This window comes from Sarcophilus harrisii, chromosome 5 (genome assembly GCF_902635505.1).
Source record: "Sarcophilus harrisii chromosome 5, mSarHar1.11, whole genome shotgun sequence".
Taxonomy (NCBI): domain Eukaryota; kingdom Metazoa; phylum Chordata; class Mammalia; order Dasyuromorphia; family Dasyuridae; genus Sarcophilus; species Sarcophilus harrisii.
In genome coordinates, this window is record NC_045430.1 from 172391877 (window position 1) to 172414963 (window position 23087).

The window sequence follows — 23087 nt, forward strand, 5'->3', positions numbered from 1 at the left end:
GCAATACCTTGTTGGGGATGGGGCAGAAGTGTGCAGGAAGAAGGTGGAGAAAAAAATATCTGATAGCAAGTCTAAACTCAGATATTCCAGGCCCAGTATTCTATCAACTACACTATCTAGTTACCTACATATATTTATTGCTGAAGACATATTTCAATTACATATCTTATTCCTCCTCCCCCATTTCTCCCTGCCAGAATGCCAGAATGTAAAGTACTTTTAGGTGAAGGAACTGTATCTTATTCAAAACTTGTCAAATCTTCAATTTAGACTGGAAGAGACCCTTGAAATAATCTAGTCTAACTCCTTCATTTTACAGATGAGCAAACTGAGGCCATCATGAGCAATAAATGCTCAAATGTGCCCAAGGCCACAAAAATAGTAGAGAGCATAGTCAAAGATTGGTCTTATTCCAAAATCAATACCCTATTATGCCATGCTGCCTCCTCTATCCTAGTGTTTTATATGTAGAACATATTTAAAAAAACCTCTTTCAAAATGCATTTGTTGAATTTTCTCCTTTCATCAGGACAGATATTTTTGATGAACATTTTACTGATTAACACATAAAGAATATAAAAATATATTTAAAGGCAAGGCTTAAGAATGTGAAAGAAATTTTCCTTAAATAAAAATCAGGTAACATATTCATTACTTGTAGCAATTCTGACAGATATCATAAAATATTTGCTCAAAACCAAATTCTTTTCTTTTGATCAATAAGTAACAAAATTATAAATTATTAGTTAAAATCTCAAAGATATAACTGAAAATATCATCACAATACTAACAAAGCACCACCAATCATAGTTATAAAAAGTCAGTCTTAGACATGAAGCATTTCTTAAAGCTCATAGCACACATTACTTATAAATGATCAAGCCAACAGTTAAAAATAAGTTTATAATGTAGGGACAAAAGGAAATATTCATTCAAAGGTCATTTCTATTCTGTTGATTATTACTTAAATACTTTTATGATTTATAAAATTACTGGTCACTGGATGACCAGAGATATACAAGGCCCAACTTGGATACTTTACTGGCTTTGTGAATCACTATACAGGGCTTGTTAAACTTTTTCTACTTGCAATCCCTTTTCATCCAAGAAATTTTTAGCATTTATATAGGTATATAGCTCTATAAAATATACTTTCTCTCACACATATATACATAATACATAAAATACTGATAATAACAATTTGCACTCTCCTATTCAGTTATAAAATCCCATGCAGGGTCATGACCTACAGTTTAAGAAGCTTTGCTCTAAGCAACTATAAGAATATAAATCACAAAGAAGGTGCTGACTTGTATTGTTAAAAACTTTGCTCATTTGGTAGCTCCTTAAATCAGTGACATTACCTAGTCCCTATCACTATTATTATGAAAATCTTATTACCAAAAGGTACAAACCCCCCCCCCCCCCGCCTCTAACAACATAATATTCTTGGAAAATTTACTTTAAATCCATCATCATGCTTATATGAATTCAAGTAATAATAGTATTTTCACTTACAAGTATTAGACTAATACCACAATGACTAAGTCTTAAATCCATTCCATATGGATTTATCTAAATTAAATGCTTAATTTTTTTTTAAGTTTCCATAGTTATTTACCATTAAAATGTGATAAAAATATTAAGCAGTCTATTTTTCACCAGAAACAAAATGAATTCTGAAAAACTGGGAAGTTATTTTAGACAAATCATAACTTTAACCATTTATAACTTTTTGATACCTACCTTTAGAAGAACTGAAGATCCATCTACTTCTGCTTTCCCTACAAGTTGACAAGTCAAATCAAAATATTGCATTGCCTTTACATCAGACAATTTTATCAACGTCCCAGAGGACGAAATATGATTAGCTGCCCAAACACGCAATGTTTCTACTGTTTTCTGGTCATCTGTTGTGAAAGTATATATTTTGCTTGAAGTACGAGGAATTATTGGAGTTCCCAAAGTCCCCTCAAATGTAAGAGATGAAAATCCAACAGTAGTAACACCTTGAATTTCATTTTTATATTGCTGTATCTAAAATGAGGAGGGCAAAACAGCTTAGTTGGACAGAGGATCATAGATAAAGAAAGGATTTTAGAGATGTAAAAAATAAAAACATCTTATATGTGTACAGTGCTTTAAGGTTTAAAAAATATCAAAACAGTTGTGAAATGATTCAACCAGTCTAGAGAGCAATTTGGAACTATACCCAAAGGGCTATAAAATTGCATAGCCTTTGAGCCAGCAGTGTCATTACTGGATCTGTATCCCAAGAAAATCATAAAGGAGAGAAAAGGACCCACATGTACAAAAATGTTTGTAGCAACCTTTTTTGTGGTAGCAAAGAATTGGAAAATGAATAGATGCCCATCAATTGGGGAATAGTTGAACATGCTGTGGTATATGAAGGTAATGGAATGTTATTGTTTTATAAACAATGATGAAAAAGCTGATTTTAGAAAGTCCTGGAGAGATTTACATAAACTGATGCTGAGCGAAACCAAGCAGAACCAAGAATACATTGTACACAATAACAAGAACTTTGAATGATCAACTATGAAAGATCTGGTTCTTCTCAGTAGGTCTGTGGTCCAAAGCAATCCCAATGACTTTGGACAGAAAAAGTCATCTGCATCCAGAAAAAGAACTAAGGCCATTGAATGTAAATCAACACATGCTATGTTTTTTTTTTTTAAATCATTCCCATGGTTTCCCTTTTTGTTCTGATTTTTCTCTCCCAACATGATTCATAGAACAATATGTATTAAAATAAATAAATTTACTAGGAACAAAATATTAAAACACCAATGCAATAAACATTTAAGCAATTATTATGTGCCAAGCACTGTGCTAAATGCTGGAAAAAATATCCCAATCCCATTTCACTTGATGTATACAACAAGCCCTTTGAGGTAAGCAACATAGTTTTATTACCCACTTGTAAGATAAGGAAACAGATGCAAAGAGATTGCCTTCACTATAATCACATAGCCAGCTAGAGGTGAAATTCGATATCATATTACTCCTAACTCAAACTCTTTCATTACAACATGATTATCTTTCATTATAGTGTTTTGAGTAACTACATCCTTATACAGAAGTTTTCCCCCAATCATTAGTCCTTTTACTTATAGTGTTCAAATGGTCGAAGTTGTAGATCTTTCCTACTTCCAGCTAGTAGTTAGTTTTCTTCACAATATATTATGACCCAGTCTCCAGTATTCTGTAATCATCATCCACTTTTGGCTACCAGGATTCCTAATATGTCTCTCCTAGAAAGTGGCCTCCTTGAAATATTTAATTTACTTTAGGTTTGCAATCATCAATAAATAAGATACATATTCATTTTGAGTGGGAAAGGGATAGTGTAATACATATGATCACTATATGATTTAGGCAGACAATGATTAACACTTAAGAAAAGTGTTAATTTCTCAGAAATATAAGGTAAATCTAGTACACAAATTATGTACTAAAACCTAGATTACCAAGGCAAACTGCTAAGTAAAGACTAAGTTTTATGTTTGATACTATATTAAAGAAAAATTAATCTAAGTATTCAAAGGAGGACATCCAAACTACCAACTACCGCTTGGGAAAAAATGCTTCAAATCACAAACAAGAGAAACACAAAATAAACCAACTCTGAGGTTCTACCTCACACTCATCAGATTGAGAAAGATGAAAAAAAAAAAAAAACCCGAAAATTACAAATGTTAGAGGGACTTTGGGAAAATAGGGATATTAATGAACTAACTGCTGGTATAACTATGATTGATCTAGCCATTCTGGACAGAAATGTCAAACTAGACCTCTCCAACCTTAGGGGGAAAACAAAATATCCATTGCATATCCATTAGCCCAATGATGCCTATAGGAGGTCTAACCTCAATGACACAAAAGAAAGAAATATTTATTGTAACTCTTTTTGTAATGGCATAGAAAAGAATGGCAGGGAGCAACATCATTTGAATAATGGCTAAACAATATCTAATATACTTATTGTTATGTAAAAAAAATAATATTGATGATGATTTCAAAGAATCCTGAAAAGACATGTATGAATGTCAGAGAGAAGTGAGTAAATCCAGAAAAATTTATGTAATAACAGCCTTGTAAAGACAAAACAATTTAAAAAAAAAAAAACCATGATCAATGAAATGACCAAAAATAATTTCAGAGAACCAATGATGAAAAATGCTACTCTCAAGACCCTGACAAAGAGGTGAGAGATAAATGACACAGATAAGACATGTAGGAATGTGTTTTCAGGATTAAAAAAACAAAGTCAGTGCTCATTGATTAGGAGATTGTTGAACGATTTATGGCATATGAATTTATTTCACCACTAAAATATAATATGAAGAATTCAGAGAAAATAACAAGATAACTTGTGAACAAGATGAAGAACAATGGAAGAAGAAATGGGTACAATATACACTATAGCTACATATAAACAAACAAAACAGAATAAAAACAGTAAAGATCCACTTAACACTGATTTAGTGGAAAGAACAATGGTCCATGAAAAACAGATGATGAAATTATACTCTCCTGCACTCTTTTACAGAGGTAAAGGACTAAAGAAAAGGTACAGAATATTTTACCTCTAAGCACTGGTCAAACAACTAGCCTAAAGAATTTCTGAGGGATACATCTCCAAAAGAGGCTGATCACCAAGGAATTTTTTTTTTTTTTTAAGTAATAGCGATTCACTGAAATAGTGTATTAAGTTAAAGAAGGTTTATAACTTGCTTGGGTGAAGTCAAAATTCACACCCATGAATCAGAGAAACTTGAAGTATGAAACTAAGTAAGTCACCAAGAAGACAATACAATGATACCAATGGCAACCTTTTCTCGAAAATCCTGAAAAATATAATAAATAATAATATAATGCTTATATTGAAATACTATATATATAAATATGGTAAAACATAATAAATAATGATAATAAAATATAAATAAAAATATAATCTAGTAAATCCTATGAAATATAATTTTTCATATCAGAGAAAAAGCTGAATGCCTTTTCTCCCCTTCTCAAAATAGATATCTACTTATAACTTTACACAGACACATACACACACATACAAATTTGTACCCCTCTCAGCATAAAGTTAAATTCTCTGATGGCAGGAACCATTTTATGTATCGTTTGTGTATCCCCAATACCTGGCATGGCGATCTGAACATGGTAGTGCTTAATTAACATCATACTGGGTTGGATTTCTTCTCTGGAGAGATTTTATACAGAAATACAATTTATTGTCACTTCATACCTCTTCTTTTCTCTCAATGCTAACCAGATTCTGTTTTTGCCTTTTAACTCTCCTGGCATCTTCTTAAACATGCAAAGTAAAATCTTTTTCAAAGCTATCATTTTCTACTTGGAGCTAAATCTTTAATCTTTTTTCTCCAGCATTCTCAATCTTTTTTTCCAACTTCTCTAAAACTACTGAGAAAAGAGTAAAGGAGAAAAGAAAGCAGTGATCTTTACATCCTTCTATACCTTGTTTGAATGTCTGTGTGCATTTCTATAGTATTTGGTATAATTAATGGATTATAACAGTTATTAGCAATGATTTAGCCTGTGTCTATAAATACATGATTTAAGACAGAAAGGGAGGCTAGAACATTGAGAAAAAAATTTCTTATTAAAACCAGGATTAGGAACAAGTCAATTACAAAAAACAGTTTCAGTAATCTTGCAAATTACTGAACATATTTTATAATGAAAAGAAAGAAAAAAAACTATTCAGATAAAGCAACAGAAGAGAGAAGTGGCTGCTAGGATGGTTGAGATTGAATGCATCTGAGTGACACTGCATCAGACAACCATACTCTACAAAACTCTAAGAAATGTCCAGGAAAAGAGAAAACTTCTTGGGGCCAAGAATACTGTTTTAAAAGTAACTGAACCAAACAGAATTTAGTCCTATATCTGGCTCTGTTTATATTCTTGGTTAACTAATTTATCCTCCCTAACATTTTTTTTTCATTACTAAATGGGAATATTGCCAGTTAACTGACTTAAAGCACAAGATAAATATCAACTATTTTAGTGTTGTTACAATCAATAATAATTAATTTCTGTGCTGATATTTTCTAAGTGGCTTAGCTAAACAAAGGTGATTCTAATATACTCCAAAAGCAAAGATTAGCTAAGAACTAAAAAGATTTTGGGGATGGGATGTAAAGTGACCTATCAGAGAATTTGCCACAAGGAAATTCATTATTTAGTTTTGCTTTCTTTGCAGTTCTTTGCCCCTTTGAGTTCTTATGAATTTTGAAATCTCTATCTCTTTATGTGGTTTTTCTAAGGATTCTAGAGCACTACATCGTCCTTCAGCTACCTCTCTGATAATTCAGTATCTGTTTTCTTATTAATTCACAGAATGTCACAAAAGAATCTCATTTACAACATTGGACTTAGCTATAATAAGAAGTAAGGAGTTCACTGAGTAATGAAAAAGAACAGAGAATAGAGAAGAGTCCAAACCAGAACTTTTTGAGGTAGACATAGTAGGAGCTACAAAACTGTCATTAATACAACAAAGGAGACTAAAAAAAAAATAATTCATCAGGGAAGAAGAATGAAAAGAGAATAATGCCATGAAAAACCAAAGGGAAAAGATGTCAAGAAAGTTGAAAATTTAGAAAAGGTCAATGGATTTGGCAATTAATAGATCTTTTTTGTTCATTAGAAGATATGTTCTGGAATAAGCTCAATAATTAGCAAAATTATGGAATTTGGGGGGGGGGGTAATTGGCTTGTCCCTCATCCTGGTCTAATTATGTTGTGAGTTCCTTAAAAGAAAGACAAATCCCACCTAAACAAAATTATGGTCCCCAGAGTAAACCAAATGTCAGGTCATTCTCCCACCTTTTTCACAAAGTTAAACATCTAAACAGTATCATTTTCTCCTCTTCAAAAGGAGAGGGGGACTTAAAATCCAAGCGCACTTTAATATTCAAGTAGATATTTCCTTAAACTTCCAAATCCTATTTTCTCAACCTCCTTAAATGCCATGATAGAAGTGTTCCACTATCTTTCTCCTATAATTCCTCCTTTATCTAAGATTCATCTCTCCTGCATTTGTTCTTCAACTTCATTGACACCTCTGTTCTCTTCATTCCTCAATACCTTCTGAGACAATAAACTTTTCCACTCTTTCCAATCTCAACCTAAGAGTTAGGTTTCAACTCTGTGTCTTTCATCTCAATGCTAGACCTTCTTCTAATCTTGAATCATTTATCCCTTTGCTGTATCCTGGTTGTCTCTTGCTAAAGCTTAGTCTCAGATTATTTCCCACCATCCGCCTCTCTTCTCCTACTTTAAGATGAATTCAGCTAAAGGATGTTTTATAATCATGCTGAAATATAATTACAAATTAATGCTATCCAAACTCAATCAGGTTATCACTGTGACAAGACAATACATTAATTCCTCACTAATTCCTTATTTTCTTTCTTTCTTTCTTTCTTTTTTTTTTTTTGTTAAAGCTTTTTTTATTTCTAAAACATATGCATGGGTAATTTTTCAACATTGACCTTTGCAAAGTCTTCTGTTCCAAATTATCCCCTCCTTCCCCCTACCTCCTCCCCTGGATGGCAAGTAGTCCAATACATGTTAAGTATATTAAACTATATGTTAAATCCAATATATGTATACATATAGTTATCTTGCTGCACAAGAAAAATCAGATGAAGAAAGAAGAAAAAAAATGGGAAAGAAAACAAAATGCAAGTAAACAACAAAAGAAAGAGTGAGAATGCTATGTTGTGATCCATACTCAGTTCCCACAGTCCTCTCTCTGGATGTAGATGGCTCTCTTCATCACTGAACAATTAGAATTAGTTTGAATCATCTCATTTTTGTCATTGAAGAGAGCCATGTTCATCAGAATTGATCATTGTATAATTTTGTTGTTGCCTTGTATGATTTCCCGGTTCTGCTCATATCACTTAGCATCACTTCATGTAAGTCTCTCCAAGCCTTTCTGAAATCATCCTGCTGATCGTTTCTTACAGAACAATAATATTCCATAATATTCACATACCATAATTTATTCAGTCATTTTTCAATTGATGGGTATCCACTCAGTTTCCAGTTTCTTACCACAACAAAAAGGGCTGCCACAAACATTTTTGCACATGTGGGTCCCTTTCCCTCCTTTAAGATCTCTTTGGTATATGTACCAGTAGAAACACTGCTGGGTAAAAGGGTATGCACAATTTGATAACTATTATAGTTCCAAATTGCTCTCCAGAATGGTTTGATCCGTTCACAGTTCCACCAATAATGTGTTAGTGTCCCAGTTTTCCCACATTCCTTCCAGCATTCATCATTATCTTTTCCTGTCATCTTAACCATCTGAGAAGTGTGTAGTGGTATCTCAGAGCTATCTTAATTTTCATTTTTCTGATCAATAGTGATTTGGAGCACCTTTTCATATGATTACAATTAGTTTTAATTTCTTCATCTGAGTGGCTTGAATTATTATAAATTTGAGTCATTTCTCTATATATTTTAGAAATGAGACCTTTATCAGAACCTTTGAAAAATTCCTATTTTTTGTCCTCTCCCCCTCCCCCCAAAGTAACTATTCTAAGAGTTAGGGCTTTCAAGGCTAAAGGTAAAGTGGAATTTCAAAAAAAATTATCAGTTAAATGAATTTCAGAGAAGGAAAATTGTGAATTCGGTTTTGACATGTTAACATGTTGTAGATATTCTAGAAACACCCACCAGTTTGAATTATACAATAAGCAGTTGTTGATCCAGAACTGAATTGGGAAAGAGGCAGAGAGAATTAATCTGGGAGTTATGTGCATAAAGATGACAGTAAACTCATAAGAGCTGATGAAGCATATAACAAACACTTAATAAAGATTGTTGACTTTACTTGACCTTCCCTCTAAACTTTCTCTTCTTCCAAATTTGCCTATTATTCTTGAAAATGCCATAATACTTTTTAGTATTTTTGGTTCATAAACAGTATTATACTGGACAATGTCTCTTACCTGACATATCAATTCATAAATCTTACTATTTTTACCTCCTTAATTACCTCCTGCCAAACAGCTACAACTTCAGTTCAGACTCTCATCATTTACATTATAGCAACAATCTTCTTATTGGTCTTTCTGACTCAAGTATGTCCCCACTGTAGTCATCTCACATACTGCTGCCAAAGCAATTTTCCTTAAGTGCATATCTAATCAGATGACTCCCCTATTCAACCAACTACATTGGCTTCCTCTTACCTCTAGGATAAATATTCTGTTTAGCTTTTAAAGTCCTATACAATCTGGCCCCAACTTAATTTTATAGTCTCAATGGAAATTATTCCCTTTCCCATACCTTGCAGTCCAGGCAAAAGAACTCTTTGTTCCTTATAAATGACATTCTATCTACCATCACTGGCTGTGCTTAGAATTCATTCTATCATTCACTGTCTTGCGGAGTACCTCTTTTCATTTAAGATGCACCACAGATACTATCTGCTACATGAAGTTTTTCTTGATCTCTCCAGTTTCTAAGTCTCACTCCCAAGTTATCTGTTACTTAATTAATCTGTACAGATAGATGTATTTATCAACTTAATGCTATATATCTTTTACAGGCACTTATCTCTATCATTAGAAACTAACCCTCAGAATCTAGCACAGTCTATGGCACATTGTAACAATACTTGTTACTACATGATTCTATTTCTTTATCTTTCATCTATACTGTTTATTCTAGTTTTCAGTATACAGTGAAACACACAATTAGCATTTACTATGTTTGGTAAATAATAAATATCTGTAATAGTTATTATGCACCATGAAATAGAAACTGTACCTTCAGTCTATGAAAACGAACAATGTCTCCAACTTTGTAGATTACTGGAAGTGTATCAAGATTTACACTGAAAAGCATACAGGTTAACTTGACATTGGACTGATCCATGATAGTTACAACTGAGCAATAATCTGAAAAATATAAAATTACAAAATTAACAAAATTTGACTTTCTTTACATACATCTGTCAGATCTATGGAGAAAGGAAGAATTCATGACCAAACAAGAAAAAGCATTACAAAACGTAAAACAGATCATTTTGATTACATTAAATTAAAAAAGTTTTTGTACAAACAAAACTAATATAACCAAGATTAGAAGGAAAGTAAAAAACTGGGAAACATTGTTTACAGTAAGTCTCACTCTCAAATCAGAGTTCTTTGATAAAGACTTCATTTCTCAAATACATAGAGATATGAGTCAAATGTCTAGGAATAAAATCCATTCCCCAATTGTTAAAAGGTCAAAGGATATGAATAGGCAGTTTTCAGATGAAATAAAAACTCTCTAGAGACATATAAAAAATTGCTCTAAATCACTTTTGAGCAGCAAATGTGACAAAAAAAATGGAAAAAGACAAAAGATGGAAAAAATGTGGAAAAATCATGGGGGAAAAATATGTGTGTGGGGAAAACTAATGCACTGTTGGAACTGTGAATTGATCCAACCACTATGGAGAACAATTTGGAACTATTCCCAAAGGGCAACCAAACTGTGCATACTATTTAATCCAAAGATACCACTACTAGGTCTGTAATCCAATATATCTGTATCTATATCTATATCTATATATAAATAAAAGGGAGGACTGGGGCAGCTAAGTGTCACAGTGGATCGAGCATCTGTCCTGAAGTCAGGAGGACCCGAGTACAAATCTTGTTTCAGACACTTAATACTTCCTAGCTGTGTGACCCTGGACAAGTTTACTTGACCCCAATTGCCTCAGCAAAAAAAGACTTACACGCTTAAAAATATTTATAACCGCCCTTTTCATGTTGGCAAAATATTAAAAATTGAGAGGATGCCCATCAATTAGGGAACGGCTGAACAAGCTATGATAATTGAATGTAATAGAGTATTACTGTGCAATAAGAAAAAATAAATAGGCAGATTTCAGAAAAACTGGAAAGACTTGTATGAACTAATGCAAAGCGAAATGAGCAGAACCAGCAAAACCCTGTACACAGTGTCAGCACCATGGTGTGATGATCAACTATGAATGATTCAGCTCTTCTCAGCAACACAATGATCCAAGACAAGTACAAAGGACTAATGAAGGAAAATGCTATTTATCCAGAGTGGACTCTGAATGCAGATCAAAGGATTTTTTTTTTTCACTTTCTTTATTCTTTTTTGTTTTTTCCTCCTTTTAACCATTTTCTTCTTTTGTAGAGGGCTGAAATGCTTGAGTCATTGCACTGAGGTCGGTTCAAGCACTTAGGGCTAATTACTGATTGGACAATACTCTATGGGCATATGCTTGGAAAATGGTCTTTCCCACTATCCTGTGCTGGCTCAATGATTGGTGTATCCAGAGGATTGTAGGAGGGACTAGGGGGTGGAGTAAGATGAGCCAGAGTCACACTTTGGTAGTAGATGAGGAAGAAGGTGGTTGCCGAGATTCTGCTTCCACCCTGTTCAATCCTGCGTCTAAAGACCAAGAATTAAGACTAAGGACTTTTGCTTATCCTGATTCCGGCTGATTCTGAGGTATTATGGGTACTAGGGCGGTCATCACATTTTTTCGCAATTACAATATGGATATATGTTTTACACATCAATGACATATATATCAATATTAAATTGTCTACCATGTTAGGAAGAGGGAAGGAGAAAGGAGAGAGGGAGAAAAATTTGGAACTCAAAATCTTGTAAAAATGAATGGTAAAAATTGTCTTGACATGTAACTGGGAAAAAAATAAACTATTTTTAAAATTTAAAGTACATATTGGGTGTAAGACTCTATTTGAATACTAAAGAATATACAGTTACTAAAATTACATGTTAAATGTAAAAGATGTAAATGCATTTCAAAGAAGGAATAATGTGTCATTTAATGCACTCTTGTATTTCAACTTTGTCTTATGACTATTACCTTAACATGGCTAAGGATAATCATCAATCACTCAAGTAGCAATTACTAAGCTCTTATTAGTGTAAGCATTGTATAAGTTGTTTAAGATATAAATACAAAATGAAATTGTCCCTACCTTTAAGAAACTTACATGTTATCAAGAATAGAGAGATTAGTTTTAGTAAAAATTTAGTAAAATATCAATTTTCAAGAAAAGAACAAAATCTATTAAGTTCCCGTTTTATGTACCAGGAACTATTAGGAGTTCTAGATACAAAGAATAAGTCAATTCCTTCTCTCAAGGAGCTTATATTCTTAAGTAATTCCTTAGATATTTGAAATGAAAAGAAATACAATGATGCAACATACTTCGGCCTAACATGTGAGCCATGAGGAAAGAATTCATAATTTTCTGATCCCTTTTTAAAATATGACATTTCTAATTAACCTCAGGTGAAGAGTTTTCATATGGAATAGATACTAATAAAGAGCTGCTAAAAGAGTGAATGTAGTAAACTCAGGTGACATTAAAATTAATTAATTAAGGAAGCTCTTGTACAGAGAGACTCATTTTGACTTTTTTTTTGACTATCCTCCATTACAAATATTATCAAGTCAGCCTGCTCACAGAAGCAAAGAGAATCCATTAATGAGTGAGTCATACATGAAACTAGCTTTTATCTCAAAAATAACGAGGGATACTATAAATACGCATACATATATTTGTATGTATATGACTTGCTTAATTTTACATCTCTCTTAGCTGAACCCTAAAACTAATTATTTCTTCCTTACTGATACTTTCCTTTTCCTACCTAGGTTGTATATATACCACTGCTCTACAAGACAATTTTCTGCCTCACCAGGAAGTGATTCTTTAATTCTTTATTTAGCAAGCCATTTCTCATGTGTTAATTCCCTTTGTCTTTCCTCTTTAACTTTCTCAATTATTTTTGAAAAAATTTCTCCTTAAAGTTCAACATTTCAATATAGATCATAACTTATCCATGCCTTTTCATCTTCTGTCCATATTTTTTTCCAAGGACCTTCCACAAAAAATCTCCACAACATTCTTACTCCACAGAACCCAAAAACATATCAATTTATTGGACAATGGATAAAGACAATATATTATTTCAGCAGTTATGTGAAGAAACAAAACTTTAATTGCAATCAGATAATCCTCTTCTCTGCTTCCTATTTATTTTATAAGGTAAGAAAAGTAGCTATTATTCTTGAAGAGAACAACACATAGTTCCCATGAAAGATGTATCTGAGTTCCCAACCACATCTGTGTTTCTTCTAGCTACTTTTTTTTAAGTAGACAGAAAAACAAGTGGGAGTTTATTTTAATTGAGACTACTTGCTCTCCTTTAATAACTATTTCTCATTAAAACCTGGCCTCTAGCTATTCATGCTTGCCAAAGTATGAGAGCTAACTTCCTGATCTGAACTCTCCCCAAGACTTTTCTGATATAAGCTGCAGTAAAATCCCAGTTTTGTTATATACTATCCCACCTGCTATTTCTTCTATTGTTTAGATCACTGGTGCTTTAGTTTTTCAGGATTCAGGGTCCCAGAGAGCCACTGTAACCACAGCTTTGGCATTGGAAAGCTACAAGCTATTTTGGCTTTGGAAAGTTGAAAAACAAGAGGATGGCTATACTTATTCTATTTTTCTGAAATTCTGATCATGCCCCTGAAGGCACCAAATCCTTAATAGATGCTTACCTTACCCTAGTAAATCCTGTTTAAAAACAAAACAATAAAAATTTAATTTTTTAAAAATATTTTAAAAGAACTTTGTATGCAATGATTTAACAACTACAATCCCTTGACTTTTCTCTCCCAGTTAGAATAAGATAGAAAAAAGTTAAGGAAAATATTACAATGCCTTATTTCTCTTTTGTATAGGTCTAACTCCAAGGTATTTTATGGCCAATGTTTTTTTCTCTCTAGCCTCTATATGATATCAGAAAAATGTCACTATTATTTATTCTTATTTTCAATAAGTAATATACATTTGATAATATTTTCTTAAATACCATATATTCACCAAGATTCTAATCTCATTTAATAGCTTTGTTTCTTTCTGTTCTATTTATTTTCTTGTTAGGATTCAAATCTTTTTCAATTTTAAAGTTTGCACCGTAACTTTCTAATAATATAATTTTATTCAAATTATATTCTGAAGTGTAAAAATTCATTTATAAATAGAAAATGGGATTTTATCACCATTTCATTTGATAATGAAATCAAGAAACACAAAACCCTATGAGAAAGAAAACCAGAAACTGAGGATAGAAAAGTATGATCCTAAAAATTGTACTACAGTAAATATTTAGAAATTTTAAAATAGGATTTGAACAATACTTGACACAGTAATATTCTTTTAATTTGTACTTACCAATCAGATAGCTTCACAAGCTGGCATTTCTAATACCTTCTTGTGACTTGTGACCTAATTTTAAATAGCAGAATGGAGAGGGTAAAGTATTTGAACTTTTATTAGTTGTGTGGGTATGCATGTCACTTAGCCTCATTTATGAAATAAAGATAATAACAGCACCTTAATTTATAAGGTTGTCATGAGAATCAAATGAGATATCTATATATGAAACACTAACGTGCCATATAAATGTTAGATATTATCTATTATTACTAGATATGGGGTTTGAAAAGTTGATAACATATGAAGCTTTTAAAGATACAGGACTTGCAAATTCGGTTAGCTGACAATGTTGTATGTTACATGCCTAGATTACTAACTAGGCTTCTAAAGGAATGAATATGAATAGTTTTTAAGCATAAAGAATAACACAAATGTACTCTTTCTAATGGGGGATTTTTTAAAAAAAATTTGCTAATTACCATTTTTGGAAGGATGAAGTAAAATTCTGAACAAAATTTAAATAAAGACAAATGTCTAAATATCATTTGGTATGTTTCTTACTAATCTTTAATTACTACTAATCAGTACTAAAATTGGCCCTAATCTCCCTCTCCCAAAGAGATGATCAGAAATAACTGTTCAAAGAATAATAAATTTCGTCTTATAATGCCAGTTGGGGTTGTACCCAGTTCAGTTTGTCTCAAAAGTGCTTGTAGATAGTTTTTCAGGGAGCTTTTGTTCTCTTTATAGCTAAAATAGAACTTTTACAGTCTTTAAGCAAATGAGAGAGATACTTTTATTCTTACTTCCAAATATTCCTTACCAGCCTGTCAGATGTTTGATTATCTTCTAAAAAAGGTTGAAAGAGATATTGAGTAATAGGATGTCATTGCTCAAAATAAAAACATCAGGATAGTCATTTTTCAATCAGTATATTGTCAGTTAGCCTTTAAAGTTACCTTTTCTATTTAAGGACATGTTCTTTTGGTCCCCTCTGCCCTTCTCACATCATCAAAGGATTCAGAATTAGATAGAACCTTAGATATAATCGAGTCCAAAACCCTTATTGTAGATGAACAAGCCTTACAAAAGCTTAGATGAAAAGTAAACTTTTAGGATCAGAACTGTATTATTAATCTTGTGCTCTAGAACCCAACTTCTTAAACTGTAGTTCAAGATTCCTATGGAGTCTCATAATTGAATGTGGAGGTTGAGAAATTATGATTTATTATCAGTAAATGTTTATTTGTATAGTATTTTATATATAATTGGGGTCACATAAAAATTTCTCCAGTGAACAGGATGGCAAGTAGAAAAAGTTTGAGAAGCCCTGCTCTAGCATATAACCAAACTAGATAATGTATACAAAGAAAATTATGCTATATATATACAAAATGTATATAAACTGCAAATAATGAAGTATTATATAAACATAAGCTCATATCGATATGACATCATGATGCTTATATAATCAACCTCTTTTGCTTCATTTACTTAGTAACTGTCCAGGACAAAAGGAACTAGATAAGAGGGTCTATGTAGATATAGTACATCTCTTGGTAATACTAATTAACCAGAACATTTTTTATATGCATATAGATAGATCTTGCTAACATGTTTTAAATTTAAATTCTGATTAGTAATTAAACCATAGCACCTAAACTTGTTTAAACTACTTTTCCTCTACTATTGCTGCCATATCAACGCTGCTGCTTCTACTGCTACTATTACTGCTACATTTATTCATTTAACTAATCCTGGCTCCTCTTTCCAGAGAAAAAGTACAAAACTAAAACTTTATCACAGGTCAGGTTAAATTATCATAAATTCCAACCGAATTTTTTAATGTATCTAATTGAAAAGTGAAGTACAACAGTATCAATGGAGGTCAAAATAATAAATTATAACTAGGATCTTTAATTTTTCCATTGTAAAAGTAAATTCTCACAATTTCATATGTGTTTACACACACACATCCATTGATTTAATTTCTATGACAGTTTATAATTTTTTCATTATTTCATTCATCTGGGTTTTGCCTACATAACACATTGAATCCACAAGAAAACCTATACAATAGAAAACTGAGGCCTATAACATTCAGTGATGGAGAGAATAATGCAAATTTTAGGCACACAATTTTTTAAGCTTACAATTTGATTGTCAAAATTAGCCTAGGAAAAACTTAAATTGGCTAGCTTTGTATTACTTCTCCTCAGAATCTTATCCCTTTGGGGAGATTTCAGCAATGTACAGAATCATTTATTTCAACACATTGGTAATAAAAAGCACAAATTTATAATTCATTTCTTCCAGACATATTAATGCCTTTTTAGTCTTCCCTAAAATCTAGCTGTTACCACTTATAATTAACAAAGAAGACCATTACTTCTTTCTTTCATAGAATGTCTTCCATATAGCCCAAAGGCCACATGGAAAACTTCACAGTTTGATAAAATTTCTAGCTGCAGAAATTTAAAATTCATCTTTTTCTTCTTCATGTTACAAATGAAATTACTGAGGCCCAGAGATGTCCAGAGAGGCCCGGAGACCTATGATCACACACTCCTTCCATCTACCTCTCAGGTTTTTCATATCTGGCAACTGGAACTAGCAAACTCTACAACTCTTTTATGTCACCTCTCACAATTCAATGGTTATCAAATTTGCCTTTTTTTCTTATGCAGGATCCCTTGCATCCATCTCTTCCTATCACTACCCTTTCCAAAATTTTAATAAAGCCATCATTACAAGATTCCTTGGCTATTACAATGGTCTAATATATGTTGTCGTAAACTCTCTCCCCTTCCAATTCAACCTTCATAAAACTGACAGAATGGTTCTTTTAATAGAACATCTGGTCACATAATCACAGAATATCAAAAGTTTAATAAATATGTGCTGATTTAAAAGAAAATCAAAATAGTAGTATGCATAAATTTCATTAACTATCAAATATTTTATAACACCTAATACTATATTTCCTTTCAATCTCATCATATCATTCTATTATCTTCCCGCAAAAATTGTTGATCTTTTATAGAATTTGCAATGGCAGGCGATAAAGTGAAGGTAATAGAGGTAATGGACAGAAAACAGGCAGTGATATAACTATACCAGGTTCAGAGTCACAGAATGAAGAGATAATTCATTTAGTCGCTCAGCAAGATAAGTAAACAGATGAGAAAGAATAAAAGAAATAGAAAATACTTGTAATGTGGGAAAGGAGCAACAGAATGAAAGGGGAAAGAATATACTATAACATTCTCATGGGAAAGGAGAAAAAAGTTTTCAGTAAGAGAGCTATAATCTTGCTAATTGAAGACAATTTGCATATTATGAAATCATCTTTTTGGAAAAAGGATATACCTCTTTGGAAAGCATTATCACCCTTGTAAAGTTGATGCAAAGACAGTGAGAATCCCAAGTAATTGGGGGACACAGAACAAGAGATAGGATACTATAGTCTTAGGAACAGACTGATATGGATAAAGGTTAATACAGCCCTCACAATTAGGGTCATAGAATGGATCTTAACATACAAGGACTCTTTGTCTCTGACAGTTCCCTTCATGAACTGATAGGAGGCATAGTGAGTAAAGGGAGGTGAGGGGACAGAAAATAGGTCTGTTCTAGTAAGGTTATAAAGGAAGAAATACTGAAATTGTAGAGAAAAGGGCAAAAATTTACTTAGGAAGCTTTACCCCCTTGAAGAGCACAGAGAATAAAGAAGCATGGTACATAAATCAGAAAATAAAAATTCAGAATAAATGAGAACAAGAAATAATAAGAAAGGAGAAACTTTTTAGAAGATTCTAGTTAAAGAAAATTAATAAAAAATCACAAGGGAGCAAAGAAGGAACAGACTATCAAAAAAGTAGTGTAAGCAAAACTAATTGCAAAAGGACCATTAAAAGGAGATAAAAATTAACTCAAAGGAAATAAATGGATTAAAAACAAAAGCTTAATAATCATTGCTTTTTCAAACTGTAACATCCCTTTATAAGGACCACCCCCTTCTGCTATTGGTGGGTTTATCCTAGGACCTCCATTGTACCAGGTGCCCTCCTTCCCTCTTAATTACTTTCTCTTTCTTTTCATCTTCCTTTTATATGTTGTCTTCTCCCATTAGAATGACATTGGGACTGTTTATTTTTGCTTGTATTTGTATGTCCAACACCTACCAGGGTGCCTGGCACAAAATAAGTGCTTCATAAATGCTTATTTCCTTCCTTATATTTTTAATTCATTAATCTCTTTTTTGCTGATGAAAAATGTTTAGTAATATTGTGTAAAGACTATTTTCATTGCATCTCAAAAGTTTATTACTTTAATGACTGACCATTTTGTTTGAAAAAACATTTTTGCATAATGTTTTTGAACTCTCTATATATGAACTCACTCTATATAGTTTGGTTTCCATTTTAATCCTGAATCCTTAATTGATCATAATTTTATTATAGTGATTTTAAAAAATATATTTAAAATTTGAATTTATATGAGGTATTAAGAGATAAAGCTGTCTCTCCTTCCTATTCAAAGACTTTTAGTGGCTCCCCTATAGAACCATGTGGCACACATAACACTTCAACTTGGCATTTAAGGCTTATTAATATTTGGCGCCAATCTATATTTTCTATCATATTTCCTACCCCTGTTTTTTAATATATTTTATGTAATGGGCTGAAACTGACATGAGGCACTGAAGTGCCAGCACTTAAGGCTAATTACCAATTGGACAATACTATATTAACATTTGCTTATTTAACACCACTCTGTGCTGGCTGGATCTGTTGGTGTATAGGCAGATTGTGAGGAGGGTGGAGTAGGATAAGGAGTGTGACTCCTTAATCCAGGAAGCCATCTGATGGGAGAAAGGGATTATACAATCAATCAACCAGGTAGCAACCTGATGGGAGAAAGGGATTACAATTGGGAAGAATAGAGTTGCTTGCAATTGGGACAACTGACATACCCCCTGGAGAAATAAAATCTGTTCCTCTCCAGTCTATGGATCCCTTGCGTCCAGGCACAGTAGGCGTGACCATTTCACCTTCTGAGAGTACATACAAAACAGTGTCCATCCATATACTGATGTGGGAAATTGGGGAATGTGTAGATAATATTCCAGTCCCTAATACAGGTAGACAATGTGTGATTTATCACCCAGGGGAGGTAGTAGCATCACATTTACTAATACAGACTCCTAATAAGCAATCTGGTGATAGTTGTCCAGATTCTGACTCCAAGCAACAAAATCCAGGAATAAACTGGATAGCAACTGTGACAGCTGACCTATCTATGCTCACTATCTATATAAATGGCATACCATTAGAAAGATTGGTACACACTGGTGCAAATCGTACAGTCATTAGAGGTGCCAACTGGCCTAGTCACTGGCCAAAGATTAAGGCATAGGAGGATCAATAGCAGCTGAAGTTAGTGCTACCACTTTGAGATGAATTTTTGAAGGAGAAACAGGAAGTTTTACTTCTTTTATAGTTGAAAAAATTCCCATCAATCTGTGGGGAAGAGACATTTTACAATTAGGGTTAAAAATGAGTACTTTGGTTTTTTGGACAGGTCTGCTATTGAAGGCCTGCCAACACTTTCATCTGTTCCTATCCAATGGAAAACTGATACACCAGTGTGGATAGAATAGTGGCCCTTAGCTAATGATAATATTCAGGCCTTATTAGATATAGTACAGGAGCAACTTGACCAAGGACACTTACAACCTTCTCTAAGTCCTTGGAATTCCCCAGTATTTGTTCTAAGAAAGAAATCTGGAAAATGGAGGATTTTGATTGATTTAAGAAAGGTAAATGAACAGATGGAAACTATGGGAACTCTTCAGCCTGGACTTCTATCCCCTACTCAGTTGCCTAGAGAATGGCCTCTTTGGGTTATAGACATTAAGGATTGTTTCCATTCTATCCCCATTAAGGATTGTTTCCATTCTATCCCTCTAGATAAGAAGGGTATGAAAAGATTTCCCTTTTTAGTGCGCAGCGTTAACTTAGCTGAGCCTTATAAAAGATATGAATGGATAGTTTTGCCACAGGGAATGGAAAACAGCCCTACTATGTGTCAAATGTATGTTGCTGCTGCTCTTACTCCAGTGAGAAAAGCATTTCCAAAAATAATGCCATTACATTGCATGGATGATATATTGGGATATGCACCTGAGGAACAAATATTAGAAGCATGTCTACAAAAGACCATAGGAACACTAAGATACTACAAATTGCACATAGCTCCAGAAAAAAATTCAAAGACATGCTCCTTTTCAATATTTAGGATATGAAGTATACACTAAAATGCTTACAGTACAAAAACTTTCCTTAAGAACAGAGAAGCTAAACACCTTAAATAACTTTCAGAAATTGAAAGGAGATATCCAATGGATGTCCAGTGTTAGGCTCAACAGACTATAAATTGCAACCATTCTATGACATTTTAAGGGGAGACAGTGCTTTAAACTCACTACGCCAGCTTACAAAAAAAGCTCAAAAGACTTTTGAGAGAAGTTGAACTGGCTTCATCCAATCCATTTCACCTTCTGAGAGTACATACAAAACAGTGTCCATCCATATACTGATGTGGGAAATTGGGGAATGTGTAGATAATATTCCAGTCCCTAATACAGGTAGACAATGTGTGATTTATCACCCAGGGGAGGTAGTAGCATCACATTTACTAATACAGACTCCTAATAAGCAATCTGGTGATAGTTGTCCAGATTCTGACTCCAAGCAACAAAATCCAGGAATAAACTGGATAGCAACTGTGACAGCTGACCTATCTATGCTCACTATCTATATAAATGGCATACCATTAGAAAGATTGGTACACACTGGTGCAAATCGTACAGTCATTAGAGGTGCCAACATTGAAAGGGTCACTCAAAAACCCTTAGAAATATCAGTTTTTGCTACACAAGAGGCTTCCACAGCAGTCCTTCATCAAGGAGACAGTGTGATAGAGTGGGTGAACCTCCTGGCACAACCAGAACAAAGACTTACTCCTTAGCCAGTGCTTGGGGCTAGAATTTTATTAAAGGCCATTAAGTGAGCAGTAAAATTATCTGGGATAAGACCTGACAAGACATACACCTTTTATACTAATAGACAAATTAATGTGTGCTATGAGACCATCCCAGAGTGGCAAATTATATTAGCTATGGCTCCAAATTTTACACACAGGTATCCATTAAAGATAACCAGACTATTACATAATTGGTGATGGATTCTTGAAGAAAAGGTTTCTAAAGTTCCTCTTAAAGGACCAACTATCTTCACGAATGCATCCAAACATCATATTTGCGCTGTATACTCTCGTGACTTAACTATAAAGAGAGTAGTCAGAACTCCTTTTCAGTACACTCAGCTGAATGAATTGTATGCAATAATTCTAGCTTTTATTTATTATCCAGGAGATATAAATATAATATCTGATTCGGCCTATTCAGTAGGTGTGGTACAAAGAATTGCCACAGCCCAGATAAAATTTGTAGCCTCTAATACATATCAGCTCTTTAAGGAATTTCAAGAGCAAATGAGAAAGCATCCAGGTAAGATTTATATCTTGTGTCCACTCTGACAGTGGACTTCCAGGTCCTATTTTTGATGGTAATTCAAAGGCAGATACCCTTCTAACAATGTTGGCAAATACTCCTTTATTTCAAGAAGCCCAGGCATCTCATTCTAAATATCATCAGGCTGCTTAAGTTTTATGTTTACAATTTAGAATAACAAGAGAGGAAGCTAAGAGCATAGTAAAATCTGTACAGCTTGCCTCTTTCTACACTCCTCCACTGTTTCCAGCGAAGAACCTTCGAGGTTTGAGACCCAATGAAATTTAGCAAATGGATGACTCATTATAAATCTTTTGGTCATCTGTCTTTTATCCATGTTGTGGTAGACACCTTTTCAGGATTCACTTTTGCAATACCAGCAGCAAGAGACAGCCTGAGTGGTCACTGAATTCCTTATCCAAGCATTTGCAATTATGAGTGTGCCCCAAGCAATAAAAACAGATAATGGACCTGCATATACTTCTGAACATTTTGCATACTTTTGTGCACAGTATAAGATTTTACATACCACTGGCATACCTTTTAATCCTCAAGGATAGGCAAAAGTAGAGAGGAGAAACATAGAAATTAAAACACTCCTCCACAAACAAAAAGAAAGGGGGAGCCACAGGTAACCCTAGAGAACTTCTAAATCTAGCTTTTTATACTATTAACTTCTTGATTTTTGACAAAGATGCACCAGCTCCGGCAGACAGGTTTTATAACCCACCGGAAGGGGAGTGTCCAGTGCAAGCAGCTCCACTATGTTTAGATAATCGCCAGGTGATGTGGAGAGACCCAGAAAGTGGTGAATGAAAGGGACCAGATAGGTTAACTGCTTGGGGGAGAGGGTTTGCTTGTATCTCTACAGGTGGAGAAGGAATCAGATGAGTACCAACAAGCCATAATCACTTTGTCCATTGGAGAGAGACAGAGCAGACCCTTGAAATGAAAGAGAAGACCCAAGAAACATGGGGTGATTCCATTGCTGACTGTGCCCACCACTGAATAAGCATGGCAGTTATGACGTTTGACTCATGGACATCAAAAATTGTTGGACTTCAAAACCCTCAGGAATCATTGAATTCTCTGAGACATGATAAGACTGTTGTAGGACTTGAAAGCCATCAGGAATCATTGGATTTTCTGAGAAATGATAAGACTGTTTCAGGACTTCAAAATCTGCTAGAATAATT

At 33.5% G+C, this 23087-nt stretch overlaps 1 protein-coding gene across 4 annotated transcripts in view; it reads right to left on the bottom strand.

Moving 5' to 3' along the window:
* The window catches only part of POT1 (protection of telomeres 1), a 76736-nt gene that overhangs the window by 23098 nt on the left and 30551 nt on the right, over positions 1-23087 (bottom strand). For 3 of the 4 annotated variants that reach the window (XM_012551009.3, XM_031938978.1, XM_012551010.3), the window contains exons 8-9: positions 9850-9980; positions 1747-2037 (exon numbers count right to left, since the gene is read on the bottom strand). In XM_012551009.3, the coding sequence (XP_012406463.1) occupies positions 1747-2037; positions 9850-9980 (422 nt within the window). Of the gene's footprint in view, positions 1-1746; positions 2038-9849; positions 9981-14330; positions 14479-23087 lie in introns of those variants that run through there. The other variant, XM_031938979.1, reaches the window with a different exon arrangement.